General features: G+C 59.5%; 1 protein-coding gene across 2 annotated transcripts; it reads left to right on the forward strand.

Annotated features, from left to right (window-relative positions):
• The first annotated feature begins 39 nt into the window (after nucleotides 1–39).
• Nucleotides 40–19,114, forward strand: PDE1B (phosphodiesterase 1B). 2 transcript variants are annotated; one of them, XM_033083292.2, is made up of 16 exons: nucleotides 40–132; nucleotides 2,011–2,146; nucleotides 6,459–6,572; nucleotides 8,774–8,959; nucleotides 11,004–11,070; nucleotides 11,943–12,059; nucleotides 15,075–15,215; nucleotides 16,073–16,173; nucleotides 17,351–17,476; nucleotides 17,553–17,654; nucleotides 17,731–17,851; nucleotides 17,926–18,007; nucleotides 18,113–18,227; nucleotides 18,314–18,450; nucleotides 18,683–18,790; nucleotides 18,886–19,114. In XM_033083292.2, exons 2-15 carry the CDS (start codon nucleotides 2,016–2,018, stop codon nucleotides 18,772–18,774), a joined length of 1,632 nt encoding a protein of 543 aa, XP_032939183.1. In that variant the 5' UTR covers nucleotides 40–132; nucleotides 2,011–2,015; the 3' UTR covers nucleotides 18,775–18,790; nucleotides 18,886–19,114. The 2 variants fall into 2 exon arrangements, with proteins under 2 accessions (XP_032939183.1, XP_032939182.1); XM_033083291.1 differs by lacking the exon at nucleotides 40–132 and adding an exon at nucleotides 1,011–1,121.
• Nucleotides 19,115–21,294: the final 2,180 nt, after the last annotated feature.

Here is a 21,294-nt window from a genome sequence, read left to right on the forward strand (position 1 = left end):
GGCGAGCCCCGGGCGGCGGAGGGACCGGGGGACAGCGGGGAGGGTGACACCGGGGGACAGCGACACCGGGGACAGCGGGGACAGCGACACCGGGGCTGGGCAACACCGGCGGCACCGGCCGAGCATCCCCCGGTAGGAGCGCGCAGCATCCCCGGTCCCTTCCCGGTCCCTCCCGGTCCCTTCCCGGTCCCTCCCGGTGCTCCCGGTGCTCCCGATCCCGGCGCTGCCATCGCCGCCGCTTCTCCGCTCCCTCCTCTCCCCATCCCGGTTTTTCTTCTCCGGTTCCCTCCAGTCCCGGCGCTCCCGCGTTGCACATCCCCGGCTCCCCAATTCCCGGTTTCCCATCCCCGGTTTTTCCATCCTCGGCCCTCCCCGGTTTTCCATTCCCGGTTTTCCCATCCCCGCTTCTCCATCCCCGGTTTTCCATCCCCGGTTCTCCGTTCCCGGCCTTCCCTTCCCGGCTCTCCCCGGTTTCCTATTCCCGGTTCCCCAATTCCCGGTTTTCCAATTCCCGGCTTCCCCATCCCCGGTTTCCAATACCCGGTTTTCTATCCCCGGTTTTCCATTCCCGCTTCTCCATTCCCGGTTCCCCAATTCCCGGTTTTCCCATTCTCGGTTTTCCACTCCCGGTTTTCCCATCCCCACTTCTCCATCCCCGGTTTTCCATCCCCGCTTTTCCATTCCCGGCCCTCCCCGGTTTTCCATTCCCGCCTCTCCCATCCCCAGTTTCCCATCCCCGGTTCTCCGTTCCCGGCCCTCCCTTCCCGGCTGTCCCCGGTTTTCCGTCCCCGGTTTCCATCCCCGGTTTCCATCCCCGGTTTCCCATCCCGTTTCCCATCCCCGTTTTTCCATCCCCGCCTCTCCCATCCCCGGTTTCCCATCCCCGGTTTCCCATCCCCGGTTTCCCATCCCCGGTTCTCCATCCCCGGTTTTCCATCCCCGGTTTTCCGTTCCCGGTTTTCCATTCCCGGTTTCCCATCCCGTTTCCCATCCCCGTTTCCCATCCCCGCCTCTCCCATCCCCGCTCTCCCTCCCCGGCTCTCCCCGGTTCTCCCCCGCCGCTTCTCCCACCCCCGGTGCCCGGATCCATCTTGGCTCCGGTGCTCCCTGCGCAGCCGCCGGTACCGGGGGGCGGGGGGAGGCCGGGCCGGGGTCCGGGGGGCGCTACCGGGGGCCGCAGGAGGCGCCGGAGCCGCCGGTACCGGGGCCGGGAGAACCGCGGGGGCTCCGGGGTTACGGGAGGCATCGGGAACCGGGGCCGAGGGAAGAACCGGGAGGGATCGGGGGACAACCGGGGGAGCACCGAGAGGAACCGGGGGAGCTGCGGGAGAATCGGGGGAGAACCGAGAGAGCTACGGAGGAACCGGGGGAGCTACGGGAGAACCGGGGGAGCTACAGGAGGGACCGGGAGAGAACCGGGAGGGATTGGGGGAGCTGCGGAGGGACCGGGGGAGAATCGAGGGAGAACCGGGAGGGATCGGGGGAGAACCGAGAGGAACCGAGGGATCTGCGGAGGAACCAGGGGAGCACCGGGAGAACCGAGAGAGAACCGGGGGAGCTACAGGAGGGACCGGGGGAGCACTGGGAGAAACCGGGGGAGCTGCGGAGGGACCGGGGGAGCTCCGGGAGGACCGTGGAAGAACCGGGGGAGCTCCGGGAGGGATCGGGGGAGAACCGGGGGAGAACCGAGAGGAACCGGGGCAGCTACGGAAGGAACCGGGAGAGCTCCGGGGGGAACCGGGGAGCACCGTGAGGAACTGGGGGAGCTCCGGGAGGAACCGGGAGAGCTCCGGGGGGAACCGGGGGAGAACCAGGGGAGCTCCGGGAGAACCGGGGGGAAACCGGGAGGAACCGGGGAGCACCAGGAGAAATCGGGGGAGCTCCGGGAGGAACCGGGGGAGCTCCGGGAGGAATCGGGGGAGCTCCGGGAGAACCGGGGGAGCTCCGGGAGAACCGGGGGCCGTGGAGGAGCCGGGCCCGGGCGGGCTGAGCCGCTCTCCCGGTGCTCAGGGGCGATGGAGCCGCCGCGGAGCCTCCCGGGGCTGGAGCGGGAGCGCGGCGCGCCGGACGCGGCCGGGGGGTGCCCGTCCCCGCTGGACACCCGGGCCGTGCCCGCCAGGAAGGTCTGGGTCAAGCTGCGGGCGCTGTGAGTGACCCCCGGGCGCGGGAACCCCGGAGAGACCCCCTGAGACCCCAGAGAGACCCCAGAGAGAGACCCCAAAAGGAGACCCCAAAGAGAAACCCCAAAGGGAGACCCCAAAGAGAGAGACCCCAGAGAGAGACCCCAAAGGGAGACCCCAAAAAGGGACAGCCAAACCCCAAACTGGGACCCCCGAACACCCAGAGAGACCCCAAAAGAGAGAGAGACCCCAGAGAGAGACCCCAAAGGGAGACCCCAAAGAGAGAGACCCCCCCAAAGAGGGGCAGCAAAACCCCAAACTGGGACCCTCAAACCCTAAACTGGGACCCCCGAAACCCCAAAGAGACCCCCCCCCAAAGCGGGATAGCTGAACCCAAATCCGGGACCCCCAAACTTGGACCCCCAAACCCCAAACCGAGACCCTTAAACTCCAAACTGGAATCCACAAACCGGGACTCCCAAATCCCAAACTGGGATCCCCAAATCCCAAACCAGGACCCCCAAACCTGGAGCCCCGGCCCTGAGGACCCCTGGGACCTTCAGCTGCCCCCGGGGTGTCCCCAAGGCTCCGTTTGGGGACCCTCTTTGTCCCCCTGAGCCCCCCCTGGAACCCCCGGACTTGGGGGGCTGCTCTGGAGGTGCCACCCGCCCCCCATGTGGTGACAGAGACCCCAAAGCGTCCCCAGATCTGTGTGGAGCCCTCCTGAGGGAGCCACCCCCGTGTCCCCTGTGCCACCTCCATGTCCCCTGTGCCACCCCCGCACCGGTGTCACTCACGTGTCCCCCGCGCCCACCTGCGGCACGTGAGGAGCGTGGGGGGGTCCCGAGGGGACAACACGTGAGTGGGGAGGGGGGGAAAACGGGGGGGACACGGGGGGGACAACACGTGCGTGGGGACACGGGTGTGACACACCTGGGGTGTGTGTGACACACCTGGGGTGAGTGTGACACACCTGAGATGTGTGTGACACACCTGGGCTGTGTGTGACACACCTGGGCTGTGTGTGACACACCTGAGATGTGTGTGACACACCTGGGGTGAGTGTGACACACCTGGGACACGTGTGACACACCTGGGGTGAGTGTGACACACCTGGGACACGTGTGACACACCTGGGGTGTGTGTGACACACCTGGGGTGAGTGTGACACACCTGGGACACGTGTGACACACCTGGGACACGTGTGACACACCTGGGGTGAGTGTGACACACCTGGGACATGTGTGACACACCTGAGATGAGTGTGACACACCTGGGACACGTGTGACACACCTGGGACACGTGTGACACACCTGGGGTGTGTATGACACACCTGGGGTGAGTGTGACACACCTGGGACACGTGTGACACACCTGGGACACGTGTGACACACCTGGGGTGAGTGTGACACACCTGGGGTGAGTGTGACACACCTGGGTCACCTGTGACACACCTGGGATGTGTGTGACACACCTGAGATGAGTGTGACACACCTGGGGTGAGTGTGACACACCTGGGACATGTGTGACACACCTGGGACACATGTGACACACCTGGGACACGTGTGACACACCTGGGCTGTGTGTGACACACCTGGGACATGTGTGACACACCTGGGATGAGTGTGACACACCTGGGGTGAGTGTGACACACCTGGGATGTGTGTGACACACCTGGGACATGTGTGACACACCTGGGCTGTGTGTGACACACCTGGGACACGTGTAACACACCTGGGGCGAGTGTGACACACCTGAGATGATGTGACACACCTGAGGTGAGTGTGACACACCTGGGACATGTGTGACACACCTGGGCTGAGTGTGACACACCTGGGACATGTGTGACACACCTGGGCCGTGTGTGACACAACTGAGATGAGTGTGACACACCTGGGACATGTGTGACACACCTGGGCTGTGTGTGACACACCTGGGATGTGTGTGACACACCTGAGCTGAGTGTGACACACCTGTGGTGAGTGTGACACACCTGAGCTGAGTGTGACACACCTGGGACATGTGTGACACACCTGGGATGTGTGTGACACACCTGAGATGAGTGTGACACACCTGGGACATGTGTGACACACCTGGGGTGAGTGTGACACACCTGGGTCATGTGTGACACACCTGGGACATGTGTGACACACCTGGGACACGTGTGACACACCTGGGACATGTGTGACACACCTGGGGTGAGTGTGACACACCTGGGACACGTGTGACACACCTGGGACATGTGTGACACACCTGGGATGAGTGTGACACACCTGGGACATGTGTGACACACCTGGGATGAGTGTGACACACCTGGGATGTGTGTGACACACCTGAGACACGTGTGACACACCTGGGACATGTGTGACACACCTGGGATGAGTGTGACACACCTGGGACATGTGTGACACACCTGGGATGAGTGTGACACACCTGGGATGTGTGTGACACACCTGGCGTGAGTGTGACACACCTGGGCTGAGTGTGACACACCTGAGACACGTGTGACACACCTGGAACATGTGTGACACACCTGAGATGTGTGTGACACACCTGGAACATGTGTGACACACCTGAGATGTGTGTGACACACCTGAGTCACGTGTGACACACCTGAGATTTGTGTGACACACCTGGGACACGTGTGACACACCTGGGGTGAGTGTGACACACCTGAGCTGAGTGTGACACACCTGGGACACGTGTGACACACCTGGGACATGTGTGACACACCTGGGCTGTGTGTGACACACCTGAGATGTGTGTGACACACCTGGGACACGTGTGACACACCTGAGCCATGTGTGACACACCTGGGACACGTGTGACACACCTGAGCCATGTGTGACACACCTGGGTCACGTGTGACACACCTGAGTCACCTGTGTCACACCTGGCCGTGTCAGGGGACACACACGAGGGGGAGGTGACATTCCAGAGTGTCACACGCGTGTCCCCACGTGCTCACGTGTCGCTGCCACAGGTGGGGGTGACAATCCCGCGTGGCCCTGGGGACACTCCCGAGGGTACAGGTGACACAGAGGTGGCACAGGGGGTCCCTGAGTGTCCCCGCGGCGGTGGCAAGGTGACAATGCCATCCCCAAGGTCACAGCGGCGCCGGTGACGTCTGTGCCCCCCCCCACCCGTCACTGTCACCGTCATTGTCACCGTGAGCGGGGTGGCCCCTCCCCGTCCCTGCCCTGCACGCGCGTGTCCCCAGAGTGTCCCCCGAGTGTCCCCAGAGTGTCACCAGAGTGTCACCAGGCCTGATGCGACCCCCGACTGCCATCCCTGTGTCACCTGTGCCATCCTGCGCTGTCCTGTGTCATCCCAGCGCCACCTGTGTCATGGTGTCACCTGTGCTGTCCTGTGTCACCTGTGCCGTTCTGTGTCACCTGTGTCATCCGTGCCACCTGTGTCATCCCGCCTGTGTCACCTGTGTCATCCCGCCTGTGTCACCCTTGTCACCTGTGCCACCTCTGCAGGATCTGCGGGGACCCTCCCCCCAATTCCCCTGTCCTGTCACCCCCTGTCCCCTCGGGTCTGTCCCTGGGGTCAGTGCCACCCTGCCCCCATGGCTGCTGTCCCCGCTGTCCCCACGGGTCTCTAACCCGCTGTCCCCGGGCTGTCCCCTCTCTCGGGGTCCCCCCCGTGTCCCCGTGGTGTCCCCGTGGTGTCCCTGTGGTGTCCCTATGATGTCCTCGCGGTGTCCCCATGATGTCCCCATGATGTCCCCATGTTCCCATGATGTCCCCATGTTCCCATGACCCCATGATGTCCCCATGGTGTCCTCGTGGTGTCCCCATGTCCCCATGATGTCCCCACGATGTCCCCACGATGTCCCCATGTCCCCGTGGTGTCCCCACGATGTCCCCGTGTCCCCGTGGTGTCCCCGTGGTGTCCCCATGGTGTCCCAATGTCCCCGTGGTGTCCCCGTGTCCCCACGATGTCCCCGTGGTGTCCCTGCGGTGTCCCTGTGTCCACATGTCCTCGTGGTGTCCCCATGTCCCCATGATGTCCCCACGATGTCTCCACGATGTCCTCGTGTCCCCATGGTGTCCCCGTGGTGTCCCCATGATGTCCCCATGGTGTCCCCATGTCCCCATGCCCCCATGGTGCCCCCGTGTTCCCGTGGTGTCCCCGTGGTGTCCCCATGATGTCCCCACGACCCCATGATGTCCCTATGATGTCCCCATGATGTCCCCACGATGTCCCTATGGTGTCCCCGCGGTGTCCCTTTGTCCACACGTCCCCGTGGTGTTTCCATGGTGTCCTCAATGTCCCCACGGTGTCCCCATGATGTCCTCACGATGTCCCCAATGTCCCCCCGTGTCCCCAGGCTGCGGTTCCTGCTGCAGCAGCTCGAGGCGGGCGAGGTGAACGTGGAGGAGCTGAGGAGGAACCTGGAGTGCGCGGCCTCGCTGCTGGAGGCGGTGTGCAGCGACGAGACAAGGTGGGGACATTGGGGACATCGAGGGGACAATGGGGACATTGGGGACATCGAGGGGACAGTGGGAACATGGGACAGGCGGTGTGCAGCGACGAGACAAGGTGGGGACATCGAGGGGACAATGGGGACATTGGGGACATTGGGGATAATGGGGTCAATGGGGACAGGCGGTGTGCAGCGACGAGACCAGGTGGGGACATTGGGGACACTGAGGGGACATGGGGACATTGGGGACATTGGGGACATTGGGGACATTGGGGATAATGGGGACATTGGGGACATTGAGGGACATGGGGGCATTGGGGCAATGGGGACAGGCGGTGTGCAGCGACGAGACCAGGTGGGGACACTGGGGACAGTGAGGGGACATTGGGGACAATGGGGACATGGGGACAGTGGGGGAACATGGGGACAGATGGTGTGCAGCGACGAGACAAGGTGGGGACATTGGGGACATTGGGGACAGTGAGGGGACAATGGGGATAATGGGGACAGGCGGTGTGCAGCGACGAGACAAGGTGGGGACACTGGGGACATTGGGGACAGTGAGGGGACATTGGGGACATTGGGGACATTGGGGACATGGGGACATTGAGGGGACAGGCGGTGTGCAGCGACGAGACCAGGTGGGGACATTGGGGACAATACATGGGGACATTGGGGACATTGGAGACATTGAGGGGACAGGCGGTGTGCAGTGACGAGACCAGGTGGGGACATGGGGACATTGGGGACATGGGGACATTGGGGGGACATTGGGGACATTGGGAACATTGGGACAATGGGGCAATGGGGATAATGGGGACAGGCGGTGTGCAGTGACGAGACAAGGTGGGGACAATGAGGGGACAATGGGGACATGGGGACATTGGGGACAATGGGGGGACATGGGGACATTGGGGACATTGGGGACATTGGGGACAATGGGGACAATGGGGACAATGGAGATAATGGGGACAGGCGGTGTGCAGCGACGAGACAAGGTGGGGACATCAAGGAGACAATGGGGACATGGGGACAGTGAGGGGACAGGCGGTGTGCAGCGACGAGACAAGGTGGGGACATTGGGGACACTGGGGACAATGGGGACATTGGGACATTGGGGACATGGGGACATTGAGGGGACATTGGGGACATTGGGGACATTGGGGGCAATGGGGACAATGGGGACAGGCGGTGTGCAGCGATGAGACAAGGTGGGGACATTGGGGACAGGGAGGGGACAAGGAAGGGACAGGGGAGGGGACAGTTGTGTCGCGACTGTCGCGAGTGTCCTGAATGTCCTGAATGTCCCCAATGTCCCGAACGTCCCCGAGTGTCGCTCCTGTCCCCGGTGTCCCCAATGTCCTGAGTATCCCCAATGTCCCCAATGTCCTGAATGTCCCTGCATGTCCCCAGTGTCCCCAATGTCCCCAATACCCTGAATGTCCCAGAGTGTTGCTCCCGCCTCCAGTGTCCCCAACGCCCTGCTGTCCCAAGTGTCCCCAATGTCCCAAATGTCCCCAATGTCCTGAACATCCCCAAGTGTCGCTCCTGTCCCCAATGTCCCCAATGTCCCCAATGTCCCCGCTTTCCCCAACGCCCACGCTGTCCCCAATGTCCCCAATGTCCTGAACGTCCCTGAGTGTCGCTCCTGTCCCCAATGTCCCCAACGTCCCCAATGTTCCCAATGTCCCCAATGTCCCCATTGTCCCCAAATCCCCAATGTCCTGAGTGTCCCCAATGTCCCCAATGTCCTGAGTGTCGCTCCTGTCCCCAATGTCCCCGCTGTCCCCAATGTCCCCAATGTCCCTGCTGTCCCCAGTGTCCCCAATGTCCTGAATGTCCCTGCATGTCCCCAATGTCCCCAATGTCCTGAGTGTCCCCAATGTCCCCGCTGTCCCCAATGTCCTGAATGTCCCTGCATGTCCCCAATGTCCCCAATGTCCTGAGTGTCCCCAATGTCCCCACTGTCCCCAATGTCCTGAATGTCCCTGCATGTCCCCAATGTCCCCAATGTCCTGAGTGTCCCCAATCTCTCCAATGTCCCCAGTGTCCCCAATTTCCTGAGTGTCCTCAATGTCCTGAATGCCCCGAGTGTTGCCAATGTCCCCAATGTCCCCAATGTCCTGAGTGTCCCCGCTGTCCCCAATGTCCCCGCTGTCCCCAATGTCCCCAATGTCCCTGAGTGTCCCCAATGTCCCGAGTGTCCCCGCTGTCCCCAGGCAGGCGCAGGACGCCGAGGACGAGCTGCGGGCGCTGGGCTCGGACGCGGCCGTGCCGTCCGAGGTGCGGGCCTGGCTCGCCGCCACCTTCACGCAGCAGGCGCGGGCCAAGGGGCGCCGGGCCGAGGAGAAACCCAAATTCCGCAGCATCGTGCACGCCGTGCAGGCCGGCATCTTCGTGGAGAGGTGACAGGGAGGGGACAGGGACAGGGAGGGGACAGGGACAGGGACAGAGATGGCGGGGGGAGGTGGTGACACGTGGGACCCCAAAAATCAGGGGTGTCCCCAAAAATCAGGGGTGTCCCCAAAATCAGGGGTGTCACTAAAAGACAGGGGTGTCCCCAAAAATCAGCGGTGTCCCCAAAATCAGGGAGTGTCCTCAAATCTCAGGGGTGTCACCAAAATCAGGGGTGTCCCCAAATCTCGAGGGGGTCACCAGAAATCAGAGAGTGTCCCCAGAACTCAGGGGAGTCCTCAAAACTCAGGAGTGTCCCCAAAACTCAGCGGTGTCCCCAAACTCAGGGGTGTTCCCAAATATCAGGGGAGTCCCCAAAAATCAGGGGGTGTCCCCAAAATCAGGGGGGTCACCAAACTCAGGGGGGGTCACCAAATCTCAGGGGGGTCATCAAAATCAGGGAGTGTCCCCAAAATTCAGGGGTGTCACCAGAAATCAGGAGGGTCAACAAAACCAGAGAATGTCCCCAAAAATCAGGGGTGTCCCCAAAAATCAGGGAGTGTCCTCAAAATCGGGGGTGTTCCCAAATCTCAGGGGGGTCACCAAAATCAGAGAATGCCCCTGAAAATCAGGAGTGTCCCCAGAAATCAGAGGTGTCCCCAAAAATCAGTGGGGTCACCAAAACTCAGGGGGGGTCACCAGAAATCAGGGAGTGTCCCCAAAAAACAGGGAGTGTCCTCAAAATCAGGGGTGTCCCCAGCACCCAGGGGTGTCCCCAAATCTCAGGGGTGTCCCCAAACTCAGGGGGGGTCACCAAAAGTCAGGGGTGTCCCCAAAAATCAGGGGGGTCCTCAAATTTCAGGGGTGTTCCCAAAATCAGAGAATGCCCCTGAAAATCAGGGATGTCCCCAAAAATCAGAGGTGTCCCCAGAACTCAGGAGTGTCCCCAAAAATCAGGGGTGTCCCCGAAATCAAGGGTGTCACTAAAAGACAGGGGTGTCCCCAAAAATCAGAGGGTGTCCCCAAAACTCAGGGGTGTCCCCAAAACTCAGGGGTGTCCCCAAAATTCAGGGAGTGTCACCAAAATTCAGGGAGTGTCCCCAAAATCAGGGGGGTCACCAAATCTCAGGGGGGTCATCAAAATCAGGGAGTGTCCCCAAAATTCAGGGAGTGTCCCCAAAAATCAGGGGTGTCCCCAGAACTCAGGAGTGTCCCCAAAATCAGGGGTGTCACTAAAAGACAGGGGTGTCCCCAAAAATCAGGGAGTGTCCCCAAACTCAGGGGGTGTCACCAAAATCAGTGGGGTCACCAAAATCAGAGAATGTCCCTGAAAATCAGGAGGGTCACCAAAATCAGGGGTGTCCTCAAATTTCAGGGGAGTCATCAAAATCAGAGAATGTCCCCGAAAATCAGGGATGTCCCCAAAAATCAGAGGTGTCCCCAGAAATCAGGGGGTGTCCTCAAAACTCAGGCGGGTCCCAAATCTCAGGTAGTGTCCCCAAAAATCAGGGGTGTCACCAAAAATCAGTGGGGTCACCAAAATCAGGGAGTGTCCCTGAAAATCAAGAGTGTCCCCAAATCTCTGGGACTGTCCCCAAATCTCAAGGGTGTCCCTAAAACTCACGGGTATCCCCAAATCTCAGGGGGTGTCCCCAAAAATCAGGGGTGTCCCCAGAACTCAGGGATGTCCCCAAGTCCCTGGAATGTCCCCAGCGCCTGGAGGGTCCCTAGAACCGAGGAGTGTCCCCAAAAATCAGGGACTGTCCCCAACACTTGGTGGGTCTCCAAACTCAGGGGTGTCCCCAGGGTGTCCCCAAAAATCAGGGAGTGTCCCCAGAACTCAGGGATGTCCCCAGAGTGTCCCCAAGTGTCCCCAGGCTGTCCCCAGGTGTCCCCAGCTGTCCCCAGCTGTCCCCAGCTGTCCCCAGGGTGTCCCCAGTGTGTCCCCAGGCTGTCCCCAGGTGTCCCCAGGCTGCCCCCAAGTGTCCCCAGGCTGTCCCCAGGCTGTCCCCAAGTGTCCCCAGGTGTCCCCACCCCAGCGCCCCCTCCCCCCAGGATGTTCCGCCGCGCGTTCACGGCCGTGGCCCCGAGCTACTCCTCGTCCGTGCTCAACTGCCTGAAGGTACTGGGGAAACTGGGGAAACTGGGGAAACTGGGAGGGTACTGGGAGGGTACTGGGAGGCACTGGGGGGGTACTGGGGGGCACTGGGGGAAACTGGGGGAACTGGGAGCACTGGGGGGCACTGGGGGGGTACTGGGAATGGTTACTGGGAATGACTGGGGGTACTGGGGGGCACTGGAAATGGCTGGGAGTGACTGGGAATGACTGGGAATGGTCACTGGGAGTGGCTGGGGGGCACTGGGAATCACTGGGGACACTGGGAATGGTTACTGGGAATGACTGGGAGTGACTGGGAATGACTGGGAATGGTTACTGGGAATGACTGGGAGTGACTGGGAATGACTGGGAATCGCACTGGGGGGTCACTGGGAATCGCAGACTTCACTGGGCTTTTACTGGGATTCCCAGACACCCAAAATCCCATTTTTTGATCCATAAAATCCCATTTTTTACCCCCAAATCCCATTTTTCCCATTTTTCCCCCCAAATCCAATTTTTATCCTCCCTGAACCCCATTTTCCCCCCCCAAAATCACATTTTTTACCCCAAAAATCCAATTTTTACCTCCACAAAATCCCATTTTTTCTCCTCAAATCCCATTTTTGATCCATAAAATCCCAATTATCCCCCCCAAATCCCATTTCCCCCACCTCGAAATCCCAAAATCCCAATTTTTCTCCCCAAAATCCCATTTTTTCCCCCCAAAATCCCATTTTTACCCTCCCTAAACCCCATTTCCCCCCTAAAATCCCATTTTTTGATCCATAAAATCCCATTTTCCCCCAAAATCCCATTTTTTCTCCCCAAATTCCCATTTTTCTCCCCCAAATTCCCATTTTTTCTCCCCCCAAATCCCATTTTTTGCCCCCCAGGGTCTGGACCTGTGGAGTTTTGACGTTTTCTCGCTGCACCGCGCGGCCGAGGAGCACTCGCTGCGCACGGTGGTGCTGGAGCTGCTGACGCGGCACGGCCTCAGCACGCGGTTCAAGGTACAAAAAACATCACAAAATATCCTAAAAGTGACCCAAAGTATCCAAAAATATCCTGAACCTGCCCTAAAGTATCAAAAAATATCCTGAAACTGCCCCAAACCTGTCCCAAAATATCCCAAAATGTCACAAAATGTCCTAAAAGTGACCCAAAATATAAAAAAATGTCCCAAAAGTGACCCAAAGTATCCTAAAATATCCTAAAAGTGACCCAAAGTATTCAAAAATATCCTAAAACTGCCCCAAACCTGACCCAAAATATCCCAAAAAATCCAAAAATGTCCTAAAAGTGACCCAAAATATCCCAAATTCACCCGGCACGGCCTCAGTGCGCACTTCAAGGTACCTGAAATATCCTAAAATGTCCCAAAAGTGACCCAAAGTATCCAAAAATGTCCTAAAAGTGACCCAAAATATCCTAAACCTGCCCTAAAGTATCCAAAAATATCCTGAAACTGCCCCAAACCTGACCCAAAATATCACAAAATGTCACAAAATGTCCTAAAAGTGACCCAAAATATAAAAAAATGTCCCAAAAGTGACCCAAAGTATCCTAAAATATCCTAAAAGTGACCCAAAGTATTCAAAAATATCCTAAAACTGCCCCAAACCTGACCCAAAATATCCCAAAATGTCACAAAATGTCCTAAAATATCTTAAAATGTCCTAAAAGTGACCCAAAGTATCCCAAATTCACCCGACACGGCCTGAGCACGCGATTCAAGGTACCTGAAATATCCTAAAATGTCCCAAAAGTGACCCAAAATATAAAAAAATGTCCCAGAAGTGACCCAAAGTATCAAAAAATATCCTAAAAGTGACCCAAACCTGCCCCAAAATATCCCAAAATGTCCTAAAAGTGACCCAAAATGTCCCAAAATATCCTAAACCTGCCTTAAAGTATCCAAAAATGTCCTAAAAGTGACCCAAAAAATCAAAAAATGTCCTAAAAGTGACCCGAAATATCCGAAATTCACCTGGCACGGCCTCAGTGCGCGCTTCAAGGTACCTGAAATATCCTAAAATGTCCTAAAAGTGACACAAAATATCAAAAAATGTCCCAAAAGTGACCCAAACCTGACCCAAAATATCACAAAATGTCACAAAGTGTCCTAAAAGTGACCCAAAATATCCGAAATTTACCTGGCACGGCCTCAGCACGCGATTCAAGGTACAAAAAACATCACAAAATATCCTAAAAGTGACCCAAAGTATCCTAAAATATCCTAAACCTGCCTTAAAGTGTCCAAAAATATCCTAAACCTCCCCCAAACCTGCCCCAAAATATCCCAAAATGTCCCAAAATGTCCCAAAAGTATCCAGAATTCACCTGGCACGGCCTGAGAGCACACTTCAAGGTACCCAAAATGTCACAAAATGTCCTAAAAGTGACCCAAAATATCCAAAAATATCCTAAAACTGCCCCAAACCTGCCCCAAAATATCCCAAAATGTCCTAGAACTGCCCCAAAATGTCCCAAATTCACCCAGCACGGCCTCAGCGCCTGCTTCAAGGTACCCAAAATGTCCCAAAATGTCCCAAAAGTGACCCAAAATATCCAAAATATCCTAAACCTGCCTTAAAGTATCCTAAAATATCCTTAAAGTGCCCCAAACCTGCCCCAAACCTGTCCCAAAATGTCCTAAAATGTCCTGAAACTGCCCTAAAATATTCCAAATTCACCTGGCACGGCCTGAGCACGCGATTCAAGGTACACAAAATGTCACAAAATATCCCAAAAGTGACCCAAAGTATCCAAATATATCCTAAAAGTGACCCAAACTTGCCCCAAAATATCCCAAAAAATCCAAAAATGTCCCAAAAGTGACCCAAACCTGACCCAAAATATCCCAAAATGTCACAAAATGTCCCAAAAGTGACCCAAAGTATCCAAAAATATCCTAAAACTGCCTTAAAGTAGAAAAAAAAATCCCAAAACTGCCCCAAAATGTCCCAAATTTACTCCAGTATCCCCTCCTGTGACCTCCATGTCCCCTCCTTGTCACCCCCCATGTCCCCAGTGCCACCCCACTGTCCCCTCAGGGTCTGTCCCCGCCATGTCCCCATGTCCCCAGTGTGACCGCTGTCCCCTCCCCAGATCCCCGTGTCCCCATGTCCCCATGTCCCCTGTCACTGCTGTCCCCTCCCCAGATCCTGCTGTCCCCATGTCCCACTGTCCCCATGTCCCCATGTCCCCACGTCCCCCCCATGTCCCCCCCATGTCCCCATGTCCCCATGTCCCCAGTGTCACCGCTGTCCCCTCCCCATGTCCCACTGTCCCCATGTCCCACTGTCTCCATGTCCCCAGTGTCACCTGCTGTCCCCTGTCACCACTGTCCCCTCCCCAGATCCCCATGTCCCCCTCAATGTCCCCATGCCCCCATGTCCCCTGTCACCCGCTGTCCCCTCCCCAGATCCCGCTGTCCCCATGTCCCCAGTGTCACCTACTGTCCCCATTGTCACCGCTGTCCCCTCCCCAGATCCCCATGCCCCCATGTCCCCTGTCACCCGCTGTCCCCTCCCCAGATCCCCGTGTCCCCATGTCCCCAGTGTCACCTGCTGTCCCCATTGTCACCGCTGTCCCCTCCCCATGTCCCCATGTCCCCATGTCCCCATGTCCCCATGTCACCCGCTGTCCCCTCCCCAGAACCCCATGTCCCCATGTCCCCCCCATGTCCCCATGTCCCCAGTGTCACCGCTGTCCTCTCCCCAGATCCCGCTGTCCCCAATGTCCCCAGTGTCACCTACTGTCCCCATTGTCACCGCTGTCCCCTCCCCATGTCCCCATGTCCCCAGTGCCACCCGCTGTCCCCATGTCCCCATGTCCCACTGTCCCCACTGTCCCCATGTCCCCACTGTCCCCTCCATGTCCCCATGTCCCCAGTGTCACCGCTGTCCCCTCCCCAGATCCCCGTGTCCCCATATCCCCATGTCCCCATGTCCCCATGTCCCCCCCAAGTCCCCATGTCCCCAGTGTCACCGCTGTCCCCAGTGTCACCGCTGTCCCCTCCCCAGATCCCCGGCGCCTTCCTGGCCTCTCTGCTGGAGGCTCTGGAGAGCGGCTACGGAAAGTTCCGGAACCCGTACCACAACCAGGTGCACGCGGCCGACGTCACCCAGACCGTGCACAGCGTCCTGCTGCGCACAGGGCTGCTGGTAGGACAGGGGACACTGGGGACACTGGGGGGACACTGGGGACAGTGGGGACAGTGGGGACATGGGGACATGGGGACATTGGGGACAGTGGGGACAGTGGGGACATTGAGGGGATTGGGGACACTGGGGACATGACCGTGCACAGCGTCCTGCTCCGCACAGGGCTGCTGGTATGGAGGGGACATTGGGGACACTGAGGGGACATTGGGGACAGTGGGGACATGGGGGACAATGGGGACACTGGGGATAGTGGGGACATTGATGGGATATGGGGGACATGGGGACATTGAGGGACATTGGGGACAGTGGGGACATTGGGAGGATTGGGGACATTGGGGACAGTGGGGACATTGGGGACATTGAGGGGACATTGGGGACATTGGGGACAGTGGGGACATTGGGCGGGATTGGGGACAGTGGGGACATGGGGACATTGAGGGACATTGGGGACAGTGGGGACATTGGGGACATTGGGGACAGTGGGGACATTGGGGACATTGGGGACACTGAGGGCACATTGAGGGACATTGGGGACAGTGGGGACATTGGGGACATTGGGGATATTGGGGACACTAGGGACATTGGGGTCATTGAGGGGACATTGGGGACATTGAGGGGATTGGGGACATTGGGGACATTGGGGACATTGTGGACATTGGGGACATTTGGGACATTTGGGATATTTGGGATATTTGGGACATTGAGGATATTGGGGTCCCTGTCCCCTCCCTGTCCCTGTCCCTGTGTCCCTGTCCCTGTCCCTGTGTCCCTGTCCCCTACTGTCCCCTGTGTCCCCTACTGTCCCCTGTGTCCCCTGCTGTCCCCTGCTGTCCCCCCCTGTCCCCTGCTGTCCCCAGCACTGTCTCTCCGAGATCGAGCTCTTGGCCATCGTCTTCGCCGCCGCCATTCATGACTTCGAGCACACGGGGACAACGAACAGCTTCCACATCCAGACCAAGTGAGGGGACACGGGGACACTGAGGGGACATTGGGGACATTGGGGACAACGAACAGCTTCCACATCCAGACCAAGTGAGGGGACACGGGGACACTGAGGGGACATTGGGGACATTGGGGACAACGAACAGCTTCCACATCCAGACCAAGTGAGGGGACACGGGGACACTGAGGGGACATTGGGGACACTGGGGACATTGGGGACAACGAACAGCTTCCACATCCAGACCAAGTGAGGGGACATTGGGGACATTTGGGACACTGAGGGGACATTGGGGACACTGAGGGGACATTGGGGACAACGAACAGCTTCCACATCCAGAACAAGTGAGGGGACATTGGGGACATTGAGGGGACATTGGCGACACTGGGGACACTGAGGGGACATGGGGACATTGGGGACATGGGGACACTGGGGACAACGAACAGATTCCACATCCAGACCAAGTGAGGGGACATTGAGGACACTGAGGGGACATTGGGGACATGGGGACATGGGGACACGGGTGGCACGATGCGGCATGGGTGACACAGCATGGAACAGGTGGCACGGCACGGTGTGGGTGGAACTGTGACCTGTCCTGGGGACACCATGGGTCACCCTGGGGACATCATGGGCCACCCTGGGGCCACCTTGGGGCCACCTTGGGGACACCCGGGTTCACCTGCACCACCGGGGACCGGCGGCCCCTTGGGGACCCGCCCGTGCTGCCACCCTGGGGACACCACGGGCCACCTTGGGGACACCGTGGGCCACCCTGGGGACATCCTGGACCACCCTGGGGCCACCTTGGGGACACCGTGGACCACCCTGGGGACACCACGGGCCACCTTGGGGACACCTTGGGGACACCCAGACTCACCTGCACCACCGGTGACACCGGCGGCTCCTTGGTGACACGGCCGTGCTGCCACCTTGGGCACACCCTGGACCACCCTGGGGCCACCTTGGGGACACCTTGGGGACAACCGTGGGCCACCTTGGGACATCCTGGACCACCCTGGGGACACCTTGGGGACACCAGGCTCACCTACACCACCGGCGACACTGGCGGCTCCTTGGCGACCCGCCCGTGCTGCCACCCCGGTGCCACCCCTCACCCCGCGGGTGTCTCTGCCCACCGTGCGCGCTGCCACCGTGTCCCCTTGTCCCCGCGGTGTCCCCGCGGTGTCCCCAGGTCGGACACGGCCATCCTGTACAACGACCGCTCGGTGCTGGAGAATCACCACATCAGCGCCGTGTTCCGCCTGATGCAGGACGACGAGCTCAACATCTTCGTCAACCTCACCAAGGACGAGTTCGCGTAAGGTCCCCCCCTCGGTGTCACTGTCCCCCGATGTCGCCTCGCTGTCCCCTGACCCGCTGTCCCCACCCCGCAGGGAGCTGCGGGCTCTGGTCATCGACATGGTCCTGGCCACCGACATGTCCTGCCACTTCCAGCAGGTCAAATCCATGAAGACGGCGCTGCAGCAGCTGGAGAGGTGGGTGTGGCACACCGCGAGGGGGGTGGCAGGGTGGCTTTGGTGACAACCCGAGTGTCGCCGTGCTGTCCCCCAGGCTGGACAAGTCCAAGGTGCTGTCGCTGCTGCTGCACGCCGCCGACATCAGCCACCCCACCAAGCAGTGGGCGGTGCACAGCCGCTGGACCAAGGCGCTCATGGAGGAGTTCTTCCGGCAGGTGGGGCCGGGGACAGGCGGGGGGACACGGGGGACACCCCGTGGGGACACCACGCCTGTCCCTTGCCTTGCCAGGGCGACAAAGAGGCCGAGCTGGGGTTGCCCTTCTCGCCCCTCTGCGACCGCACCTCCACGCTGGTGGCCCAGTCGCAGATCGGTGAGTCTGGGGGGGGGGGCTTCCCCGCCCTTCTCCTGTCCCCTCGCTGTCCCCACGCTGTCCCCACGCTGTCCCCAGCCACGCCGTGTCCCCTCCTGTCCCCAGGGTTCATCGATTTCATCGTGGAGCCGACCTTCTCGGTGCTCACCGACGTGGCCGAGAAGTTGGTGACACCGCTGGCCGAGGACGGCTCCAAGGGCAACCCCGCGGGCACGCCCAGGTGGGCCCGGCTGTGGCCCTGGTGGCCCTTGCTGGTGGCCCTGGTGGCCCTGGCTCGCTGCCAGCTGTCCCCGTTGTCCCCCCCAGCTCGCAGTGGCGACAGCCGTCCCTGGATGAGCACCTGGAGCTTGGGGACATCAAAGCCGACCTGGCCGCGTTCCGCTCCACCTGGACCAAGCACATCCAGGAGAATAAACAGAAGTGGAAGGAGAGGGCGGCCAGCGGTAGGGGACGGCCACCAGGGCCACCAAGGCCACCAGGGCCACCACGGCCACCGGGGAGGGGCTGGCGGCCACCGCGAACCGCGCAGGGACAGCTCTGTCCCCAAAATGGGGACACGGCGCAGTGGGACTGGGTGGCATCGGGGAGGGGGGGACGCGAGTTCTGGGGTGTCCCCGGTGTCCCCAATGTCCCCAGTGTCCCCGGTGACCCCGGTGACCCCCGTGTCCCCTCCAGGCATCACCAACCAGGCGTCCATCGATGAATTGTCACCGTGCGAGGAGCCCGCGGGCCCCGCGCCCCACAGCGAGAACGGGGACGTGGAATAGCAGCGGGAGGAGCGAGGTGGGGACACGGCCAGGGGGGTGGGGACACGGCCAGAGGGGTGGGGACGTCGGGAGAGGGGAGGGGACACGGCAGTGACTGTCCCCTGCCGCCAGGTCCGTGTCCGGCCGAGTGACATTGTCTCGTCCAAAGTCGTCGATGCCATCGAGTTCAGCTCCATCCGCAGGGCAGGAGCGCCCGGGGCCGGGCGGGAGGGGAGCGGTGTCACCTCCGGGCCGGGATTGTCACCTCTGTGCCAGCATCGGTGTCACCTCCGGGCCGGGATCGGTGTCACCACTGGGCCGGGATTGTCACCACCGGGCTAGGATCGGTGTCACCTCCGGGCCGGGATTGTCACCTCTGTGCCAGGATCGGTGTCACCTCTGTGCCAGCATTGGTGTCACCACCGGGCTAGGATTGCCAACTCTGTGCCAGGATGGGTGACATCACCGGGCCGGGATTAGTGCCACCTCCGGGCCAGGATTGTCACCACCACGCCAGGATCAGTGTCACCTCTGTGCCACAATTGGTGTCACCTCTGTGCCAACGTCGGTGTCACCTCTGTGCCAGTATCGGTGTCACCTCTGTGCAAGCAGCGGTGTCACTGCCGGGCTGGGATCGGTGTCACCTCTGTGCCAAGATGGGTGACATCACTGTGTCTGCATTGGTGTCACCTCTGTGCCAGCATGGGTGACATCACTGGGCCAGCATTGGTGTCACCTCCGTGCCAGCATGGGTGACACCACCAGGCCAGCATTGGTGTCACCTCTGTGCCAGGATGGGTGTCACCGCTGTGCCAGGATCAGTGCCACCACCAGGCCGGGATCGGTGTCACCTCTGTGCCAGCACTGGTGTCACCTCCGGGCCAGGATTGGTGTCACCAGCAGGTCGGGATCGGTGTCACCTCTGTGCCAAGATGGGTGACATCACCGGGCCAGGATCGGTGTCACCTGTGTGCCAGCATCGGTGACACCTCCGTGCCAGGATGGGTGACATCACCGGGCTGGGATTAGTGCCACCTCCGGGCCGGGATTGTCACCACCAGGCCAGGATCGGTGTCACCTCTGTGCCAACATTGGTGTCACTGCTGTGCCAGTATCGGTGTCACCTCCGTGCCAGCACTGGTGTCACCGCTGTGCCAGGATTGTCACCTCCGGGCCAGGATTGGTGTCACCTCTGTGCCAACATTGGTGTCACTGCTGTGCCAGGTATCGGTGTCACCCCCGTGCCAGCAATTGGTGTCACCTCTGTGCCAGCATGGGTGCCACAACCAGGCCAGGATTAGTGCCACCACCGTGCCACTATCGGTGTCACCTCTGTGCCAGCCCCCCCCGGGCTGTCCCCACCGGTGTCACCGCCCCCTCACTGCCACCCCCGGCCCCCCCGCCGGGCTCGGTCCTTCGGGATTTTTTAAATTCGCTTTTTCCGGGCGCTGGGGACAGGGACGGTGGCGCTGGGGACAGCGCGGGGGACGCGCTGTCACCTCTGTGTCACCATCTGGGGTCCGGAGGGTGACATCGTGAGGGTGGCCCGGGGACAGGGACAGGGACAGGGAGGTGACAGTGACGTCCCGCCCGGAGCGGCGCGGGTGGGGTTGGGGACAGGCTGGGGACAGTGCGACCCTGGAATGTCCCTGGATTGTCCCTGGAGTGTCCCTGGAGTGTCCCTGGAATGTCCCTGGATTGTCCCTGGAGTGTCCCTGGAGTGTCCCTGGAATGTCCCTGGATTGTCCCTGGAATGTCCCTGGAGTGTCCCTGGAATGTCCCTGGATTGTCCCTGGAATGTCCCTGGAATGTCCCCGCTTCCTAAAACCCCAAAATCCCGGCTCCGGTGATCCCGGAATTTCTGAGCTTCCACCAAAATCCCGAAATTTTTTTGGCATCCTCCGAAATCCCGGAATTTTTGGAGCACCCTTGGAAATTCCAGAATTTTTTGGCATCCTCCAAAATCCTGGAATTTTGGGGACATCCTCGGGAATCCCGGGAATTTCTGAAACACCCTCGGGCATCCCGAAATTTTTGGACATCCTCCAAAATCCCGGAATTTTTGGAGCATCTTCCAGCGACCTGGAATTTTCGGGAGTTCTGAAATGTTTGGGACACCCTCGGGAATCCCGGAATTTTCGGGCCATCCTCCAAAATCTCGGAATTTTTTTGGCATCCTCCAAAATCCCGACATTTTTGGAGCATCCTCCGAAAATCCTGGAATTTTTTTGGGCATTTGGAATTTTTTTGGGGGAATTTTCGGGAATTCTGAAATGTTTGGAGCATCCTCCAGAATCTCGGAATTTTTTGGGCATCTTCCGAAATCCCCGAATTTTTTTGGGCATCCTCCGAAATCCTGGAATGTTTGGGGCATTTGGAATTTTTTGGGGGGAATTTTCGGGAATTCTGAAATGTTTGGAGCATCCTCCAAAATCCCGGAATTTTGGGACACCCTCGGAAATCCCGGAATTTTCGGGCCATCCTCCAAAATCCCGAAAATTTTTGGGCATCCTCCAAAATGCTGAGATTTCTGAGGCATTC

Source organism: Catharus ustulatus, chromosome 31 (genome assembly GCF_009819885.2).
Source record: "Catharus ustulatus isolate bCatUst1 chromosome 31, bCatUst1.pri.v2, whole genome shotgun sequence".
NCBI lineage: Eukaryota > Metazoa > Chordata > Aves > Passeriformes > Turdidae > Catharus > Catharus ustulatus.